Source organism: Electrona antarctica (genome assembly GCF_951216825.1).
Source record: "Electrona antarctica genome assembly, chromosome: 3".
NCBI classification, from domain to species: Eukaryota; Metazoa; Chordata; class Actinopteri; order Myctophiformes; family Myctophidae; genus Electrona; species Electrona antarctica.
In genome coordinates this window covers 5,535,518-5,552,438 of record NC_136808.1, presented here as the reverse complement: position 1 = coordinate 5,552,438, position 16,921 = coordinate 5,535,518, and the positions used below count along the sequence as shown (strand labels likewise).

At 43.9% G+C, this 16,921-nt stretch overlaps 1 protein-coding gene across 4 annotated transcripts in view; it reads right to left on the bottom strand.

The window, feature by feature from the left end:
- itsn2b (intersectin 2b) overlaps positions 1–16,921 on the bottom strand; it is an 86,380-nt gene that overhangs the window by 41,455 nt on the left and 28,004 nt on the right. For all 4 annotated transcript variants that reach the window (XR_013789713.1, XM_079497933.1, XM_079497934.1 and 1 more), the window contains 10 exons: positions 16,210–16,359; positions 12,577–12,717; positions 12,054–12,141; positions 9,845–9,984; positions 9,107–9,309; positions 5,918–6,687; positions 2,967–3,091; positions 2,070–2,321; positions 973–1,166; positions 263–318 (listed from right to left, as the gene is read on the bottom strand). Coding sequence is in view for 3 of the 4 variants with exons in the window: in XM_079497933.1 (XP_079354059.1) it covers positions 263–318; positions 973–1,166; positions 2,070–2,321; positions 2,967–3,091; positions 5,918–6,687; positions 9,107–9,309; positions 9,845–9,984; positions 12,054–12,141; positions 12,577–12,717; positions 16,210–16,359 (2,119 nt within the window). In the remaining variant the exon portion in view is untranslated. The remainder of the gene's footprint in view (positions 1–262; positions 319–972; positions 1,167–2,069; positions 2,322–2,966; positions 3,092–5,917; positions 6,688–9,106; positions 9,310–9,844; positions 9,985–12,053; positions 12,142–12,576; positions 12,718–16,209; positions 16,360–16,921) is intronic.

Here is a 16,921-nt window from a genome sequence, read left to right as displayed (position 1 = left end):
GCTATTGAAAAATAGCAGATCTACAAGCTCATAGCGCGCCACCGAGTGGCGCGCTATGAACTTGTAGGTCTGCTATTTTTGAAAAATCGTTAAAATGTGCCTCAAATCTTTCCGAAAATTGTCATGATTTAGAAAACTTTTTTTTTTTAAATTTCAACGTCGGGCCTGAATGGGTTAATGTTACTGTACGTATATTAAGGGTGTTTATCATTGAATCATGAATATGTTCTGTATGCAGGATGAGATTTCTCTCTAACTGTACCTTCCCACTGCTGACCATCCATCGACTCCGTGCCGTCAGGAAGAGATTGCATGGGGCTAGAAAAAGAAACACACACGCACAAAATGATCAAATCAAATAATAAAAAAAAAATAGAACCTCACTTTTGAAGGTGAGGGAGGACATTGAGCAGCAGAAACAAAAATTATTGTCTCCAGTAGAGAGAGACCAAAACTACAATGAAACTAGAAAGATTGCACTAAGTAGAGTGCATCACTGCATATGCCGCCATACGGCATCGGTTGTCAATTGTGACCTTATTTTTTTCTTTACCAGAGCGTTAAGCAGCCTACGGGATAATTCCCACATTTCAGGTTAATCCGTCTCCTCTTGACTTTGACTATGACCTTTGAACCCAAAAGTTGACCGCTTGAACCCCAGCAATGCATCCATATTCTGGGGGGGGAACTTTCACCAAAAATAGCCGATCTACAAGCTCACAAGCTTGTAGATCGGCTATTTTCAGCATGAAACCAAGTGTAAAATGACTTGTCTTTTATTTATAGTGGATCTCTTGTCCAATAGTCCTAACATTTTTGTCTAGTTTTTATTTGTTGACGAAATTGTTAATATATTTAGTCTTAGTTTTAGACATCATAGGCTAGTTTTCATTTAGTTTTCGTCAGTGAAAAAAGGTAGTCGCCGAACAGATTTGTCTTAGTTTTAGTCGACGAAAACAACACTGGTCTTACTCTGTGCTGTCCTCTTCTCCCAACATGGTGACGTATGTTTTGGGGAACCAGCCCTGTGCTCCGTTCAGCTCCCCCAGACACCAGCTCTCCTGGTGTTCCAGCACCCGGATGACGTCGTCCTTACTGAAGTTTAGATGACTGTCTGTCTTCGCTGTCCAGGAACACAATGCCTGGGCTAGCAATGTCCCGACCACCTGGAGAGAGAGAGAGAGAGAGAGCAAGAAGATGATGAGGGGAAAATGAGAGAGAGAGAGAGAGAGAGAGAGAGAGAGAGAGAGAGAGAGAGAGAGAGAGAGAGAGAGAGAGAGAGAGAGAGGAGGGAGAGGAAATGGTACGCAAAAGGAGAGTTTGACAGGACAGATATGCCAGTGCAATAAAACAAAACAAAGAAAACCACTTAGGCCTGACGTCAGGAAAAAAAAAGTCTTCTGAAAGAATATATATTATATAAATATATATTCAAAGATTTGATTTTCACGATATTTCAAAAATAGCAGACCTACAAGCTCGTAGCGCGCCACTCGGTGGCGCGCTATGAGCTTGTAGATCTGCTATTTTTCAATAGCTAAAGTATAAAAAGGGGTTCCCGTCCAGAATGGGTTAAAACAAGATGGTATAGTTTTAATAGTATAATATTAAAACTATAATAATTCACCAAACTGACAGTAGGGCACTTGTTTTATGCTTTTTCTGCCTTTATTGCCAGTTCTAGTGAAGATGGACAGGAAACGGGAAGTTGAGAAAGATTGCGTTAACAAAACTCATAACAAACCCCATAATGCCTCACCTGGCCCTGGCCCTCAGAATGGGTACAACTACAAACCCCATAATGCCTCACCTGGCCCTGGCCCTCAGAATGGATATACAACTACAAACCCCATAATGCCTCACCTGGCCCTGGCCCTCAGAATGGGTACAACTACAAACCCCATAATGCCTCACCTGGCCCTGGCCCTCAGAATGGGTACAACTACAAACCCCATAATGCCTCACCTGGCCCTGGCCCTCAGAATGGATATACAACTACAAACCCCATAATGCCTCACCTGGCCCTGTCCCTCAGAATGGGTACAACTACAACCCCCATAATGCCTCACCTGGCCCTGGCCCTCAGAATGGGTGGGGTTTGGAGAGTGTGTCGGAGTGAAGGCAGACTTGGCTCCCGTTGCCATAGCAGCATCCAGGTTGCTGTGGGACGCGTTGGAAAGCTGTGGCTTGAGGGCCAGCTTGGGCCTGTCTGTGGCGTCTAGCGGGTCCAGTCGTTCCACGTAACTCTCGGGGAACCAGCCCATCTTTCCCAAATAGCTGCCATACAACCAGCCCATCTCCCTCTCCGTGCTCTCGTCCACCTGGAAGAGAGAAAGATGGAGACAGGGTGGGAAAGTGACAAGAAGGAGAAGATGGGGTGGGAAGAGTATATCGAAAGGAAAACAGCAACATTGACTATGTATCGTATCGTTTTGCAATGGAAATAATCGGTATCGAATCGTTTTGCTATGCAATTAATCGATTGTATCTCAATACTACATTTTTGTGTGTGGTATTTAGCAATTTTTTGAAGAAAAATGAAAAAAAAGGCAATGTATTTTAACCCACTCTGGGCGGGAACCCCTTTTGGTGTTTTAACTATAAGCATTAGGTTATACTTTAGCTATTGAAAAATAGCAGATCTACAAGCTCATAACACGCCACCGAGTGGCGCGCTACGAGCTTGTAGGTCTGCTATTTTTTTTTAAATCGTAAAAAATGCGGCACAAATCTTTGAATATATATATTCCTTCAGTCAGGCCTAAATAGTTACTGTATCGATTTCAAATCATTGAATCGTATTGTATGGTATCGCCATAATGAACCAATATCGTCCATGTATCGTGATACGTATCGTATCGCAGTTAAAATGTATCGTTACAGGCATGTACTGTACATCAACACAAACATCAGAGCATTATGCTGACTTGTAACGTGATCAACTGTTGCTCATTTTTTAGTCTCACCTCTATGACATCATCAGCGTTGAAGCTGAGTTCTTCCTGGTTGCGTGCGCTGAACGGGTGCAGAGCTTTGAAGGAAGTGAGGGAGGCTGACTTCCTGTGCTCCGTGGCCCTGGGCTGGAGACCGCCTGAAGACAAATGAGAAAGTTATTACCCACACACACTCGCACGCACGCACACGCACACGGGATTCGGAACCGGGTCCATTTCAGACCCGGTTCCAACATTGCGGATCCGGAGCCGGTTCCATCGTTTTTTTTATTAACGGTTCCCCAAACGGATCTCATCAATCGTCATTTAGCTCCGCTGTGTCTGTGCATGCATGCAAGCATAGCCAAGTTACTGGGGTGACGTCACCCAACCTACATGATTGAGTGAGTGAGTGAGTGAGTGAGTGAGTGGGGTCGGGGAGGATACCACTGTTCTGTGCATTCAGCGACCGGTCACCACCGCGGAGCGAGTGTGGTTAACAGAGAGGGAAATGACTCTGAGGCTGAGCACGCAAAGTACAATAAATGACTCTGAGGCTGAGCACGCAAAGTACAATAAATGCGATGAGTTCCCTGCAAAGGTTGTTGCAACTTGCACCACCAGTTGCACGTTCACATTGAGGAAACATCTCAAAATCAATATGCCTGCCTAAACGAGTCCACGACGCACAAGATTAATCTAGGCACATCGTGTTTGAGAGCCTGCGGAAAGCCGTGGCTGCACTCCCCGCAGTTTCACCACAGCTAGCCGGCGGGGGACGAGGATGATGCAGGACTGGTTCACTTACAAACTACTAACTTCTACAGAGCTTTTTATTAGACTTATTGTAGCCTACAACTGTTGTTAATGTTGTTAATTTGGCGCCAATGACTCGTCTTTCTGTCTGAATCACGTTAACTATAGAGCCATGAATTAAATAAAAATCAATTTGTCCGCACTTCTTTTTTACAACGTATAGCAACTCAACTGCTTTTGATTTGGCTCTAAATTAATCACCCAAGAAAGCACCATGGCTTGTTTCCATTAGGGTAAGGGGTCCTTCATATTAAATTAATCTGAACATTAAAGACACAACATTTGTCACCACAACAATATCATTATTGCAATGTGTACTGTATATTTAATATACAGTACAAATTGCAACAATGATATTGTTGTGGTGGCTAGCTGGTGGTGGTGGTGAAGTTTAAATAATTGTAAAGCGCATTTTCAATAATTGAATGAATGAATTTGTGTTTATTATGTACTTGGTTAGGTTAGTTATAATATAAGCATAATGTATGTCAGAAAAAATTATATTAGGATCCGTTAAGGGAACCGTTAAGAGGGATCCGGAACCGTTAAAATCCTAACGAATCACACACACACACACACACACACACACACACACACACACACACACACACACACACACACACACACACACACACACACACACACACACACACACACACACACACACACACACACACACACACACACACACACACACACACACACACACACACACACACACACACACACACACACACACACACACACACGTGAGGGGCGCTCTTATCATCTTACATTAACAATTTGAATGCTGGCCATTTTGAGCAGAGCTATTCCGCCTGTGCTAAAGGTGATGCATTGAACGAAGGACCTTGTCTGAGGCCCACAGTAAATGTTCTCTTATAGCGAGAATCACACAGCATACCTCAAAAGAAAGCGTAACTTGTCCACTCTAATTTTTAAAATAAATTGTGATTTTACCATCTTCCATTCTGGAGATATGCACCTTTATGTAACACCTGCTTTTGTAGTAGCGTACTCTTCGTGAACAGAAAGCCTAATTAGAAGCGGTTTTATGTCAGACGCTATCCGACATAAAAACTCGGAAAGCCGTGCTCGCGCTGCGAGTTCCCTCCGAGGTGGAACGACTGTTTTGAGGCGGTTAGTATTACTGCCAAACAACACAACCCATTTGCCATGTTCTATCTGACCGGCGTTGATCATCATGATAAAGAAATAACCGCTCGCACAGGCGATACAATCCGTGCGTTTTTTGTTTGAATATGAAGAAAAAAGGAGAGAAATCTGACGGAGAGACACTGAACTCGGATCAGATTACACACACAACCCCTCCGTTGAAAGTCACATGAGAGGAAAGAGCCCTCCCCTCCCTGAAACAAAGAGAAACAGAAGACTGCAGCGACACGATTGGCTTGGTTATGAAGCCATTCTTTTGCCCCGAGTTGCATGAGAGTCTCCGAGCGCGAGCAGCCTTTACGTGACAATACGGGGGCTGGGGCTGCCTCTCGTGCTGTTTTCAGGAAGGGATTTTTTTTTGGGATCACGTGATCGGAGTGTTGCGCTATCATGCAATGCTAGTTGATAAAGTGCCCGGGTGTGTAGAAAGACGATTGAAAGTAATCAATAAAAACATGCGGTAAACGTAGAAATCCCTTTCCCGCACGTGACGTTTGAGATTTGAACCACGTAGAAATCCTTCTCCCGCACGCAACTTGTTAACAGAGGACAAAACAAACATGGACAAAACAAACATTAAACTCTGTTCATTGTTAATGGCATTTAACCCATTTAGACCTGAGAAATGATTCTACAAATGCCTTCTAAATCCTGACAGTTTCCTGAAAAAACAAATGTTTCTATGTCAGTGGTGCTCAAACATTTTCATGTCAAGGACCCCCAGAATTATCTGTATTTGGCCGCCGACCCCCCCATCTGAAAATATGTAGTTCCAGGGACCCCCCCCCCCCCCCCAGAAGCAAATTATTTTGGGGGGGATAAGTGAAGAAAAAACGTAAAAAAAAAAAGAAAGAAAAAACACGCGCACGCACACATACACACACTAAAAAAATAACTTAAAAAATCTTTAAAAAAAACACTTGTTATTGCAATTTACGAGCTGCGTTCGCGCGTCTTACTTGTGTACATAGAGTATTTTAATATATGTATACCTCGTCTCTCCTCCAGTCCTCTCAGGAGAGCAGACAGTTTCTCCGTGATGTCAGACTTTCCTCCACCGACGTGTTGCTGATGGCGAGACGACGCCTCCTCCTTTCTCCTCTTCTCCTCCTCCTCCTCTGCCCTCCTCTCCTCCTCCTCTTTTCTCTTTCTTTCCTCCTCCTGCCTCCTCCTCTCCTCCTCCTCCTCTGCCCTCCTCTCCCCCTCTTTTTTCTTCCTCTCCTCCTCGGCCCCCCTCCTCCTCTCCTCTTCCTCTCGCTTTCTCTTGCCCTCCTCCTCCTCCTCCCTCCTCTCTTCTTCCTCTCTCTTCCGCCTCTCCTCTGCGTCCCTGACGGCCGCCGTGGCCGCCCTCTCTCTCCTCCTCTCCTCCTCCTCCCTCTCCCTCCCTCGCTCCTCCTCTCTCTTCTCCTCCTCCAGCCTCTTCCGCTCTTCGTCGCGCCTGTGCCGCAGCTCTTCCTCTTCCCTCCTCTTCTCCTCCTTCTTCCTCTCCTCCTCCAGTGTCCTCCTGTCGTCCTCTAGTTTCCTCCTCTCCTCGTCCAGTTTCCTCCTCTCCTCCTGTCTCTTGACCTCCTCGTCTAGCTCCCTCCTCCTCTTCTCCTCGTCCTCTCTCGCCCTGCGCTCCCTGTCCTCCTGCAGCCTCCTCTCCCTCGCCTCCTCCTCCCTCCTCTTCCTCTCCTCCTCCTCCCTCCTCTTTCTCTCCTTCTCCTCGTCCTCCTTCATGAGCTTCTCCTGCAACAGTCTGTCCTTTTCCAGCTTGATACGCCTGGAGACAAAACAAAAAAAAACAAAAAAACAGACTTGAGGGCCTTTCAAAAGGTGAAGCGATTCATTTTCAGTGAGACCTGCGTTTTTGCGCGGAGCAGTCGCGGTGCGACAACGCAAGCGTATTTACGTGAGCGCGGTCCCGTGAATTTGTTGCGCGCGTGCTCGTTTCGTGCACACACCCGCGACTCACCAGACCTGGATACTGTTTACCTTTTTTTACGTACTTTTACCTAGAATATATAATATATAAGAATATATAAGCTTGTTCTTATTGTGTGTCTGCACACAAAGTAACGAGTAGAGAACAAGACTTGATTAAAATTTCAGAAGCTGAAGTAAAGTTGACTGTTGTTTACTGTTTGCTAGCGGTTACTGTGTGTTCAGACACAATGAGAGCTGGATGGTAAAAACATCGTAGGCATGACAAGATGGAAAATCCAAGGCTGAGTTGAGCTGAACAAACATTTCACTTGAGCTCACTGAGATAAATCATAATGCCTGGGATTTTAAACTTGGAATGGTGTGCGCGCTTTGTGACAGCATCGCCATTGTCCGTGGCACTAAAAGGGGACATAAGGGTAGTTGATGGGATCTATAAAATGTAATTATAGGGTACATGTTTGTGTCGCAAGAGCGTTATTGTGCTCCAGTTGGTTTCTGAAACCGAGCCTTCGTATGGCTGTGTGGTTTCAGCAGAATACAGCAGAGAATTTCTTTTGAGCAGTGAGTGGAGCTGGGGGGGGGGGGGGGGGGGGGCAGCTAGGCGAGCAGAGATGCTGTGAGTGGAGCGGTAGGGAATGTCTTTGAGAAGTGGAGTGGAATGTTAACCCATTTTTTTTTAAAAAGGCTTCTAAATCCTAACATTGTCTGAAAAACCCATGTTTCTATGTCAGTGGTGCTCAACCTTTTTCTTGTCAAGGACCCCCAGAATTATCTCTATTGGGCCACGGACCCCCATCTCAAAATATGTAGTTCCAGGGACCTCCCCAGAAGCCAATATTTTAGTTAAAAATGTTCGCTCTGAAATATATATTCAAAGATTTGCGCCACATTTTCACGACTTTTCAAAAATAGCACACCTACAAGCTCGTAGCGCGCCACTCGGTGGCGCGCTATGAGCTTGTAGATCTGCTATTTTTCAATAGCTAAAGTAGAACAGAATGCTATAAACACCAAAAGGGTTTCCCGCCCAAAATGGGTTAAGAACAGCCTTGCGAGCATGGAGCACTAGTCATTCTCTTAGTGACTTGGCGAAGCCTTTTTGGACTAATTCATCTGTTCATACGTTCATATGTTGTGCTTTACGTGGCATAAACCCCCCATCGTTACACTAATGGAATAATTTGTGATGATCATAGAAATTCAGATCACACAGGACTGGACTTCTTGACCCATTAAGACCTGAGGCTGATTCTACAACTGCCTTCCGAGTTCTAAATCTGTAGTTCTCAAAAGAAAATTGTACCAGGGAGGGACCCCCATTTCTGGTGTTCAACCTTTTTCATGTCAAGGACCCCCAGAATTATCTGTATTTGGCCGCGGACCCCCATCTGAAAATATGTTGTTCCAGCCTCCCCCCCCCCCCCCCCGCCAGAAGCAAAGATTCGAGTTAAAACGTTCGCTGTGAAAGAATATATATTGAAAGATTTGTGCCACATTTTCACGATTTTTCAAAAATAGCAGACCGACAAGCTCGTAGCGCGGCGGCATAGATTTTTCCAATAGCTAAAGTATAACATAATGCTTAAAGGTGTAATGCAACGGAAATGGTGGACATTTTATTTTGAAGTTTCAAACGGTTTCAAGTTGAAACACCGGTCTGAAGTTTCTGAACCAATCAGAGCCTCGCATCCCTTCAGGCGATGGGACGGTAGCTAGGGTCGGTAGCTATGCTATACCAGCGCATGCTGTGTGTTTGTTTACAATTCAGATAGACGGCCAGCTGTACCAGTTTACTGTTATGTGGCTTATTTCTACCCTATAATGTTTTCAGATACATATTTTAGCGTGATGATTAAGTTGAAACCGAGTAATACACTGTCTGGATGTTATCTTGAATGGGAATAAAAACGGAGGATTTCTGTAATCAGTAGCAGCTGTGTTTGCCTGTTTGGAGATATGGGGAATTAAACGGGTGAGCTTCATTTTTATTGGCTTTTATCGATGTGGGCCTCAACACGTCATCACGCAGCACGTTTTCGTTTTCAGGAAGTAATACAAAATATATTTGTATGGACTTTTGATATAAAAACACACAAAAATTTGAATCTTCCCATTTTTTTGGCATACATTGTTAGGTATGCCCATATGATGACCACGGAGATGGTCTAAAAGTGTGAAAAACGTATTTTTCATTTCACTACACCTTTAAAAACACCAAAAGAGGTTCCCGTCCCCAAAATGGGTTAAACCACTACCTCTGAGCCTCGTCTTCCTCCTTCTGCTTCCTCTCGTCGTCCTCCCGCTTCCTCTCGTCCTCCTGCCTCCTCCTCTCCTCCTCCCTCCTCTTCGCCTCCTCCTCCCGCTCCCTCCTCCTCTCCAGCTCGCGTCGCTTCTCCTCCTTGGCGTGCCGTAGGTTGTCCAGCGCCGCCTGTTGCTTTCTCTGACTCTCCTTTAGTTCCTGAGCAGGACAAACATAAAGAAGGACAAAGCAGAGAGAGAAAAGAGGTCATGTCAGTATACAGACATGGCTGAAGAATCAACACCGTGTCTCAGATGATGTTTTTGGAAAACTGGAAATGTGCCTAACCCATTTTGGTGTTTTAAGCATTATGTAATGCTTTAGCTGTTGAAAACTAGCAGATCTACAAGCTCATAGCGCGGCACCCAGTGCCGCGCTATGAACTTGTAGGTCTGCTATTTTTTAAAAATCGTGAAAATGCGGCGCAAATCTTTGAATGTATATTCTTTCAGAGCCAACGTTTTGAACTCAAATCTTCGCTTCTGAGAGGGGGGGTCCCTGGAACAACATATTTTCAAATGGGGGTCGGCGGCCAATTACATATCATTTTGGGGGTCCTTTGACATGAAATATTTAGAACCACTGACAGGAAACTGTCATGATTTAGAAGACATTTTAAAAATGTCAACGTCAGGCCTAAATGGGCTAAAATACCAAAGAAAATGGTGAAATAATTGGTTGTTTGTTTGTTTACCTGCATGTCTTTATTATACTGGTCCACCTGTAGCAGCTTGGCTGCCGTCTGCCTCTCCAGCCCTTCCAGCTGTTCTCGTAGTCTACGACACGCTCCGTTCTTCTCTGTGACGCTCATCTTCACGGAGGACGCGCTGGAACCTGATCAAATAAAAACACACAAGTTAACACCCTGGGCGGCATAACCCTGTAACACCCAGCGTTGCAATACTACAAGATATTTAGTTATTAGTTATTTTTTCACCTAAAACGTCATCATTGATGTTCATTGCAATGCCATTGGTCCTGATATTTGCATAGAAATACCCCCCACAGAGGCTGAAATTCACACAAATTAAAAATCTCTGGACTTTTAGCAATTTTTAACCTATGACCTTTGACCTTTAACCCTAATAAAAGTAAGTAAACTAACTGTAATATATATATTTTTGTGATCATTAGAATGTCTAGAACATGTTTTATTCATTATTGTGAAAGATATCCCCCAAATGTAAATTATTAATTTATTATTATTATTTTAATAATTATTATAAATGTGCATAAAATTTGCCAAAAACAAAATATATATATTTTTTTTACGTCATTTCCTCTGATAAGTCCTAGTAGTAAAAAGTAGTAGTAAGGTTGAAATCGTTTTTTTGCAAGTAGAAATGAATCCGGGTTTTACAGGGATAAACAGAGTTCTCCGTCCTATGAAATAGTAACGCCCAGATTTATTCATATCAAAAACCCGATCGCATCGCTCCACAGGCTAGGGAGCATCTGTCTGTTGGGGCAACATTCAATGTTATTTCCGGTTGGGGACGTCATCCAAAATGTTCCACCCACTCATTTTAGTGGATGAGACCGAAAATCTTAAAAACGTGAATAACTCTTGATCTAAATCATTCTGTCCAATTCTAAGCAAAGATTATGTTTTAGACGGGACCATCGCGGTCCCGTCGCTAGTCGCGTTTGAATTAATTAGAAAGAAGAACATTTTCTTCTTTGTAATTATTTGTTTGGTCTAAAATATTGTGTTTGTTGTCACGATTTTGTACGACACTTAAAAAGGTCTTTAAATAAATACTTTTTGAAATGTCTATGGGGGAAAAAATGCATTGGGAATCATTTCCTGGGCCTGGCGTCGTCATGAAAGGGGGCGGGATTCCATAGAGCGTCGCGCTCTATGGAATCCAGATGCATTGTAGCTCTTGGGAACGTGTCCTATACAGTAGGACACACATTATTTTTGCATTGGCTATTCCAAAAATAGCAGATATGCAAGCTCACACAGCATGTAAAACTGCTGTTTTGGAAAAAATCTTGAAAGTGTGAGAACTACTGATTTAGAAGGCATTTGTAGAAAAGGCCTCAGGTCTTAACCCATTTTGGGCGGGAACCCCTTTTGGTGTTTTAAACATTATGTTGTACTTTAGCTATTGAAAAATAGCAGATCTACCGAGTGGCGCGCTACGAGCTTGTAGGTCTGCTATTTTTGAAAAATCGTGAAAATGTGGCGCAAATTTGGAATATATATTTTTTTCAGAACAAACGTTTTTAACTCAAATCTTTGCTTCTGGGTTGGGGTCCCTGGAACAACATATTTTAGATGGGGGTTCAGCGGCCTCTTACATAAACATTGTGGGTTCCTTGACATGAAATATTGAGCACCACTGATATAGAAACATGAGGTATTTCAGAAAACTGTCAGGATTTAGAAGACATTTTTTTAAATTTCGACGTCAGGCCAAAATGGGTTAAAGGTATATTCAGTGATTTCTCTTAATTCAAATACCACTTATTTTTTCTGGATTTTTTTTTTGGATAATCCTCCCTACTATAGAGTGTGCTGACCATATAAGGAGTTCCTCCCTGTCCCCAGTGAGCCCCTGGGGTCAAAAAACCCTAGTTTCAGTTTTGGTGGCGGGTGGCAAAGCCTTCATCCAATCAGGATGAGAGGGGCCTTCCTCCAATCATGATCGAGCCTTGGTGCACATGCTGTTGGCCTGTTGCACTTCCCCCCACTGTAGAGCGTGCATGTGCACATTTTGTTACCGGGGCGGACTGGGTGGTTTTCCAAATCACCCAAATCACTGAATGCTCCTTTAATGGATTAGTAATGGAATGGAACTCAATGGAAACCCATTGAATACAAATAAAGTGTTCTCTATTGTCAGAGCTGCATCATCTATTCAACCCATTCATCCTGCAGACTGATCTGGAATCACCTGGCAGGTCATTCACAGCCATGTTCCTCAGTTTCTCCGTCAGCCTCCGCTGTTCAGGGGTCAGCTGGGACAACTTCCTTTGGAACTCCTGTCACCAAACAAAACGGAGAAACGCATCGTCAAAAGAGGGGTTACTTAACCCATTTTGGGGCGGGAACCCCTTTTGGTGTTTTAAACATTATGTTATAATTTAGCTATTGAAAAATAGCAGATCTACAAGCTCGTAGCGCGCCACCGAGTGGCGCGCTACGAGCTTGTAGGTCTGCTATTTTTGAAAAATCGTGAAAATGTGCCTGAAATCTTTGAATATTGAACATTTTTGGTGCAGTGAAGGTTACATTCATGAACTCACGGATATAGCACACACACACACACACACACACACACACACACACACACACACACACACACACACACACACACACACACACACACACACACACACACACACACACACACACACACACACACACACACACACACACACACACACACACACACACACACACACACACACACACACCTCGAGCTGCCTCTGCAGGTTGCCAATGTCCTGGTGGCGCGTCTCTCTTCTCTGATTGGTCAAATCAAGCTCCACCTTCTGCACCTTCTTCCTGTTCTGGGCGCCGCGCAGCTGGTCCGAGATCTGACGATGTTTGTTACCCTGAGAGAGAGACGGAGAGAGAGAGAAGGGGAGGAGGCGAGACCGAGGAATCAGGAGAAAGATCACAAATACATAAATAGAATATATTTGATAGATCAAACATTAATTTCATAGGTCTACTTGCATATTCACAACATGTTGCCATGAACACATTCATACATGTTCAATCGATTAATCTATTAACCCACATCGAAATAAAAAAAGTCTTCTGAAAGAATATATATTCAAAGATTTGTGCCGCATTTTTACGATTTTTCAAAAATAGCAGACCTACAAGCTCGTAGCGCGCCACTCGGTGACGAACCTGTTCCAACGCAAAATACTGCGTTCAAGTTCAGGAGACTTCAGGGTAGGGAAAAAAAAGCAATTCTCCAGAATGCTGCCTTCCGGCATGGCATGGAAAGGAAAGGAGTGGCATTTGCATTTCTTCCACCATAGTAAATGCTGCATTCATTCGTGGTCCGGAGAGGTGCAGTTGTTTTACAGACGGGTAAAAAGGGGCAGGGGCTGAAGCTAGGGCATTCACTTCTAGTCATTTTTACTAGTTGACTAGTTGCCTAGTTTACTAGTCGTTTAACTACCTATTATGTAAAAAAAAGAAAAAGAAAAAAGCTTATTTGTTTTTGGAAATAAAACTGTGTACATTGGTAACTATGGTCCTCATTCACAACGGCGTTTACGCTCATAAAGTGACGTTACGTGAGCGGAGCGTGATTTACGTGGATTCCCACATTACGTGGGAATTCATGAACTTGAACTTGACGCTGACGTTGGTTGGTCGGAAATTCCGCTAAAAGCTGCGCCAGCTCTCATGGTCGTGTACGGCTTGCGTAGATGTATTAAGAAGGCTTTAGTCTTCATGCTGAATGAATTAAAAGTCCCCAAACCTCAGATAAAATATGTAGGCATGTGTCCCCAGCACATAAAACAAATGATAGCCTATATAAAAGCCAAGTATCACTTGTATGCCTATATGCATGCATTCTAGAGGCAAGTTAGCCTAGAGTCCCATACAGAAACTTCCCCCGAGCCCGACACCTTTTTATTTATTTATTAGGATATTTCTAGCATGCGCGATTGGGGCTGCTCACTCGGCAGCCTTCTACTCGCAGTGCAACGCGTTGTGAGCTTGTAGATCGGCTCTCGCGGACTCGCGCTGCATGTTAAAAAACAAACTCACAATTATAATAAGAACATACACTTATCTGCATTCTGCACTGTACGAATCCAACGTTGTTTAGTGTAGTAATGTCTGCAGTATAGGCCTATTTAAATTGTTTCGTTATGGAGCTCCTTTGAGTCAGTCTGACTGTCGGTGTGTGTGGGGGGGGGGGGGGGGATTAGCCCTATATAAAAAAATAGAAGACCACATTAGCCTATTTGAATGAATGGCATCAGCGTGTTTGAAAGTCGGCCAGTCATATCATAGTTTTAAGCCAGCTCACCTCCACTCGCGCTTATGTTCACAAACATGACGGACAGACAGAAAAGAAAGGCTGTTGATGATGATTATTATTATTGTCTCCATTGTCTCCACCAGGCCGAAGGCATGGGGAGAGAGTATGTTTTGCACACACACGCACGTCCGTGTGTGTGTGTGTCCGTCCGTCCGTCCGTCCTTCCGTCCGTCTGTTACCAGCTAATCTCCGGCACCGTTAACCTGGTCGATGCCAAACTTTGCACACACACTCCCTGGATGCCAACGATGAACCTCTGCCCCGCATTTTCCAGAACGGCCTGTTATAGCGCCACCATGAGGCAGCTTTTCACATTTTTTACCTAAAACTGCACCGATCTGCGTGAAACGTTGCATGCACACTCCCTAGAGGCCAAGGACAAACCTTTGACCTGCATTTTCCACATCTGCCTTTTATAGCGCCACCAGGAGGCCGACTTTTGTAAAACACATTTTTTGATATTACTCCTCCAGATTCTGTCCAAAAATCTCACAAATCGTTACACAGTATCTCTATGGTCATGTGCTCAAGTCGGATCTGTCCGATATTTCATATTCCATCCTAATTGGCTTTCACAGTTTGCAAGATTGCCCCGTTTTGAACAAAAGCCTCAAATCATGAACGCAGCATGCAATTTACGTGAAATCTTTCACACATTTTCTTACTAGGCTGAGGAATATATCCCGCCCTTTTCACATTGGCCTGTTATAGCGCCACCAACAGGTTGATTTTTGCAAAACACATTTTTGGAACAAAATGCCTCAAGTCATCCAATTGCCATCATAGGCAAACATGTTTATATTACTCCTAAACATTTTGCCAAACATCTCACACAGTCCTATCCTCCTGGTGGAGACCTGTGCCCAGAAGGGCACTTTTTCTAGTTACGACTGTAACTCGCTGATCAGCATGTTGACAGAGACTCAGCCAAGTAAAGTTTCACGTAGGCCTAAATGCCTTTGCTGCAAGACCCTATCTGCCTCCATTTGCGTCGTGGTATTCATTTATAATAATGTATATTGATCACATGCGGACGCCACACAGAATAGCCAACTCTTACCTGCAGCTGAGGAAACATACAACGTAGGCCTAGTTGGATCGGATGAAATATAGCCTTTAGTCCAAATCCCACAAGAAAAAAAAGAAAGAAAATATGTCCTGTGTCCATGCATGTCCATATATTTGCTTTCCAAATCCGACAGTGCAGGGCAGGGAATCAATCACCGCAGTAGACTAATCAATAGGGCCTTTTATCATTGTCGAGTTTTAATATAGCATTTGGTCGTGTGGTGAACAGTACAAATTAACTTCTTTCTCATTATGTGAAAGTAACTGTAAATCAGTTAACATATTAACGTTCTGACATTTAACAAGGAGTGAAGCAATGCATGCCAAGTTGGCAAGTTTCGTTTATAATTATATACATATAACTCGCGCTGTTTGCTTGAAGATCTGTCCGTGCAGAGACCCGCCTGTCAAAATTAACTGCTCTACAAGCTCATCGCGGCTGTTGTATATCATTTAAAACTTGGGAATTCTCTGTGCAGTCTATGATGACGTATTTCGATATTTCCTGTTGCCTTATATGGTCGTGCATGTGCCATCAAACCAGGCGACACCTGGCGAATCGCTTGGAAAAAATGCGGAAATGCGGAAAGTGATTACACCTGGTTCCCTGAATAACACGGGACTTAACCGTAGCTTGATCGGACGGATTTTCCGATATCTATACGCATCATGTTTACGCATCCGTTACACTCTGGCGTATTTCTCCTTTGTGAATGAGGACCTATAACTATAATCTACCTGATCTTGAGGCCTACAAAATCGGGAAATTTTAATCAACTAGTCAACTAGTACCAACAAGGTCGACTAGTGGATTTACTAGTCGCTTAATGCCCTAGCTGAAGCCCCCTTTGATGTCTATGTGTGCACGACGTCCCTGGTCCCCATGCTGATCATTCATACAGTGTTCTGCTCACTGCCCTCTGACCTCTTGGCCCCCGCAGCGATATTTATCATCATTATTACTCACCACTTCCTCCAATTCCATCTCCAAACTCTTCTTCTTGGCTTTCAGTCTGATGATGTCATCTTGTTCCTGCTCCCTCTTTATCTTCAGCTCGCCGCGCCTCCTCCTCTCCCACTCCTCCTTTCTCTGACGCTCCAACTCCCTCTGAGCAGCCTAGCGCGCAGACACACGCGCACACACACACACACACACACACACACACACACAAAAGTCTTTAGGACGTTCTTTCATATTGGGACAATAATATTATTATTTGTTTTCAAAGCAATAGAGCGCCGAAGTCCTGACGTCACTCGCTCATCTCTTGGTTCTGCCCAGTTCACGCTAAGTAATTTCTCTATGGAGAATAACATGGGGTGTTATTGTCAGGGAGGTGTATCTGTTATCGTTTGCGACCGTCAGTCACTCATATATGATATAGTCCGTTTCTAGCGAAACACTTTACTAATTCAGTAGCAGTAACAATAGCGTTTTCTCTCAGTCAGTTGATTCTTCATATCCATATGAGTCAAACGGCCTGGATGATTTGTTTATTTTTCAAATCACAGTTCTTATATGAGGTGATCTAAAAATCCCCCTATGGGGATTACAATGCAAATAAAAAGGACATGAACCTGTGGATTTGCGCCCTCTACCCATATTGACGTCAGACTTCGGTGCTCTATAGCAGGGGTTCTCAACCCGTGGGTCGCGACCCCTCGAGGGGTCGCCAAAT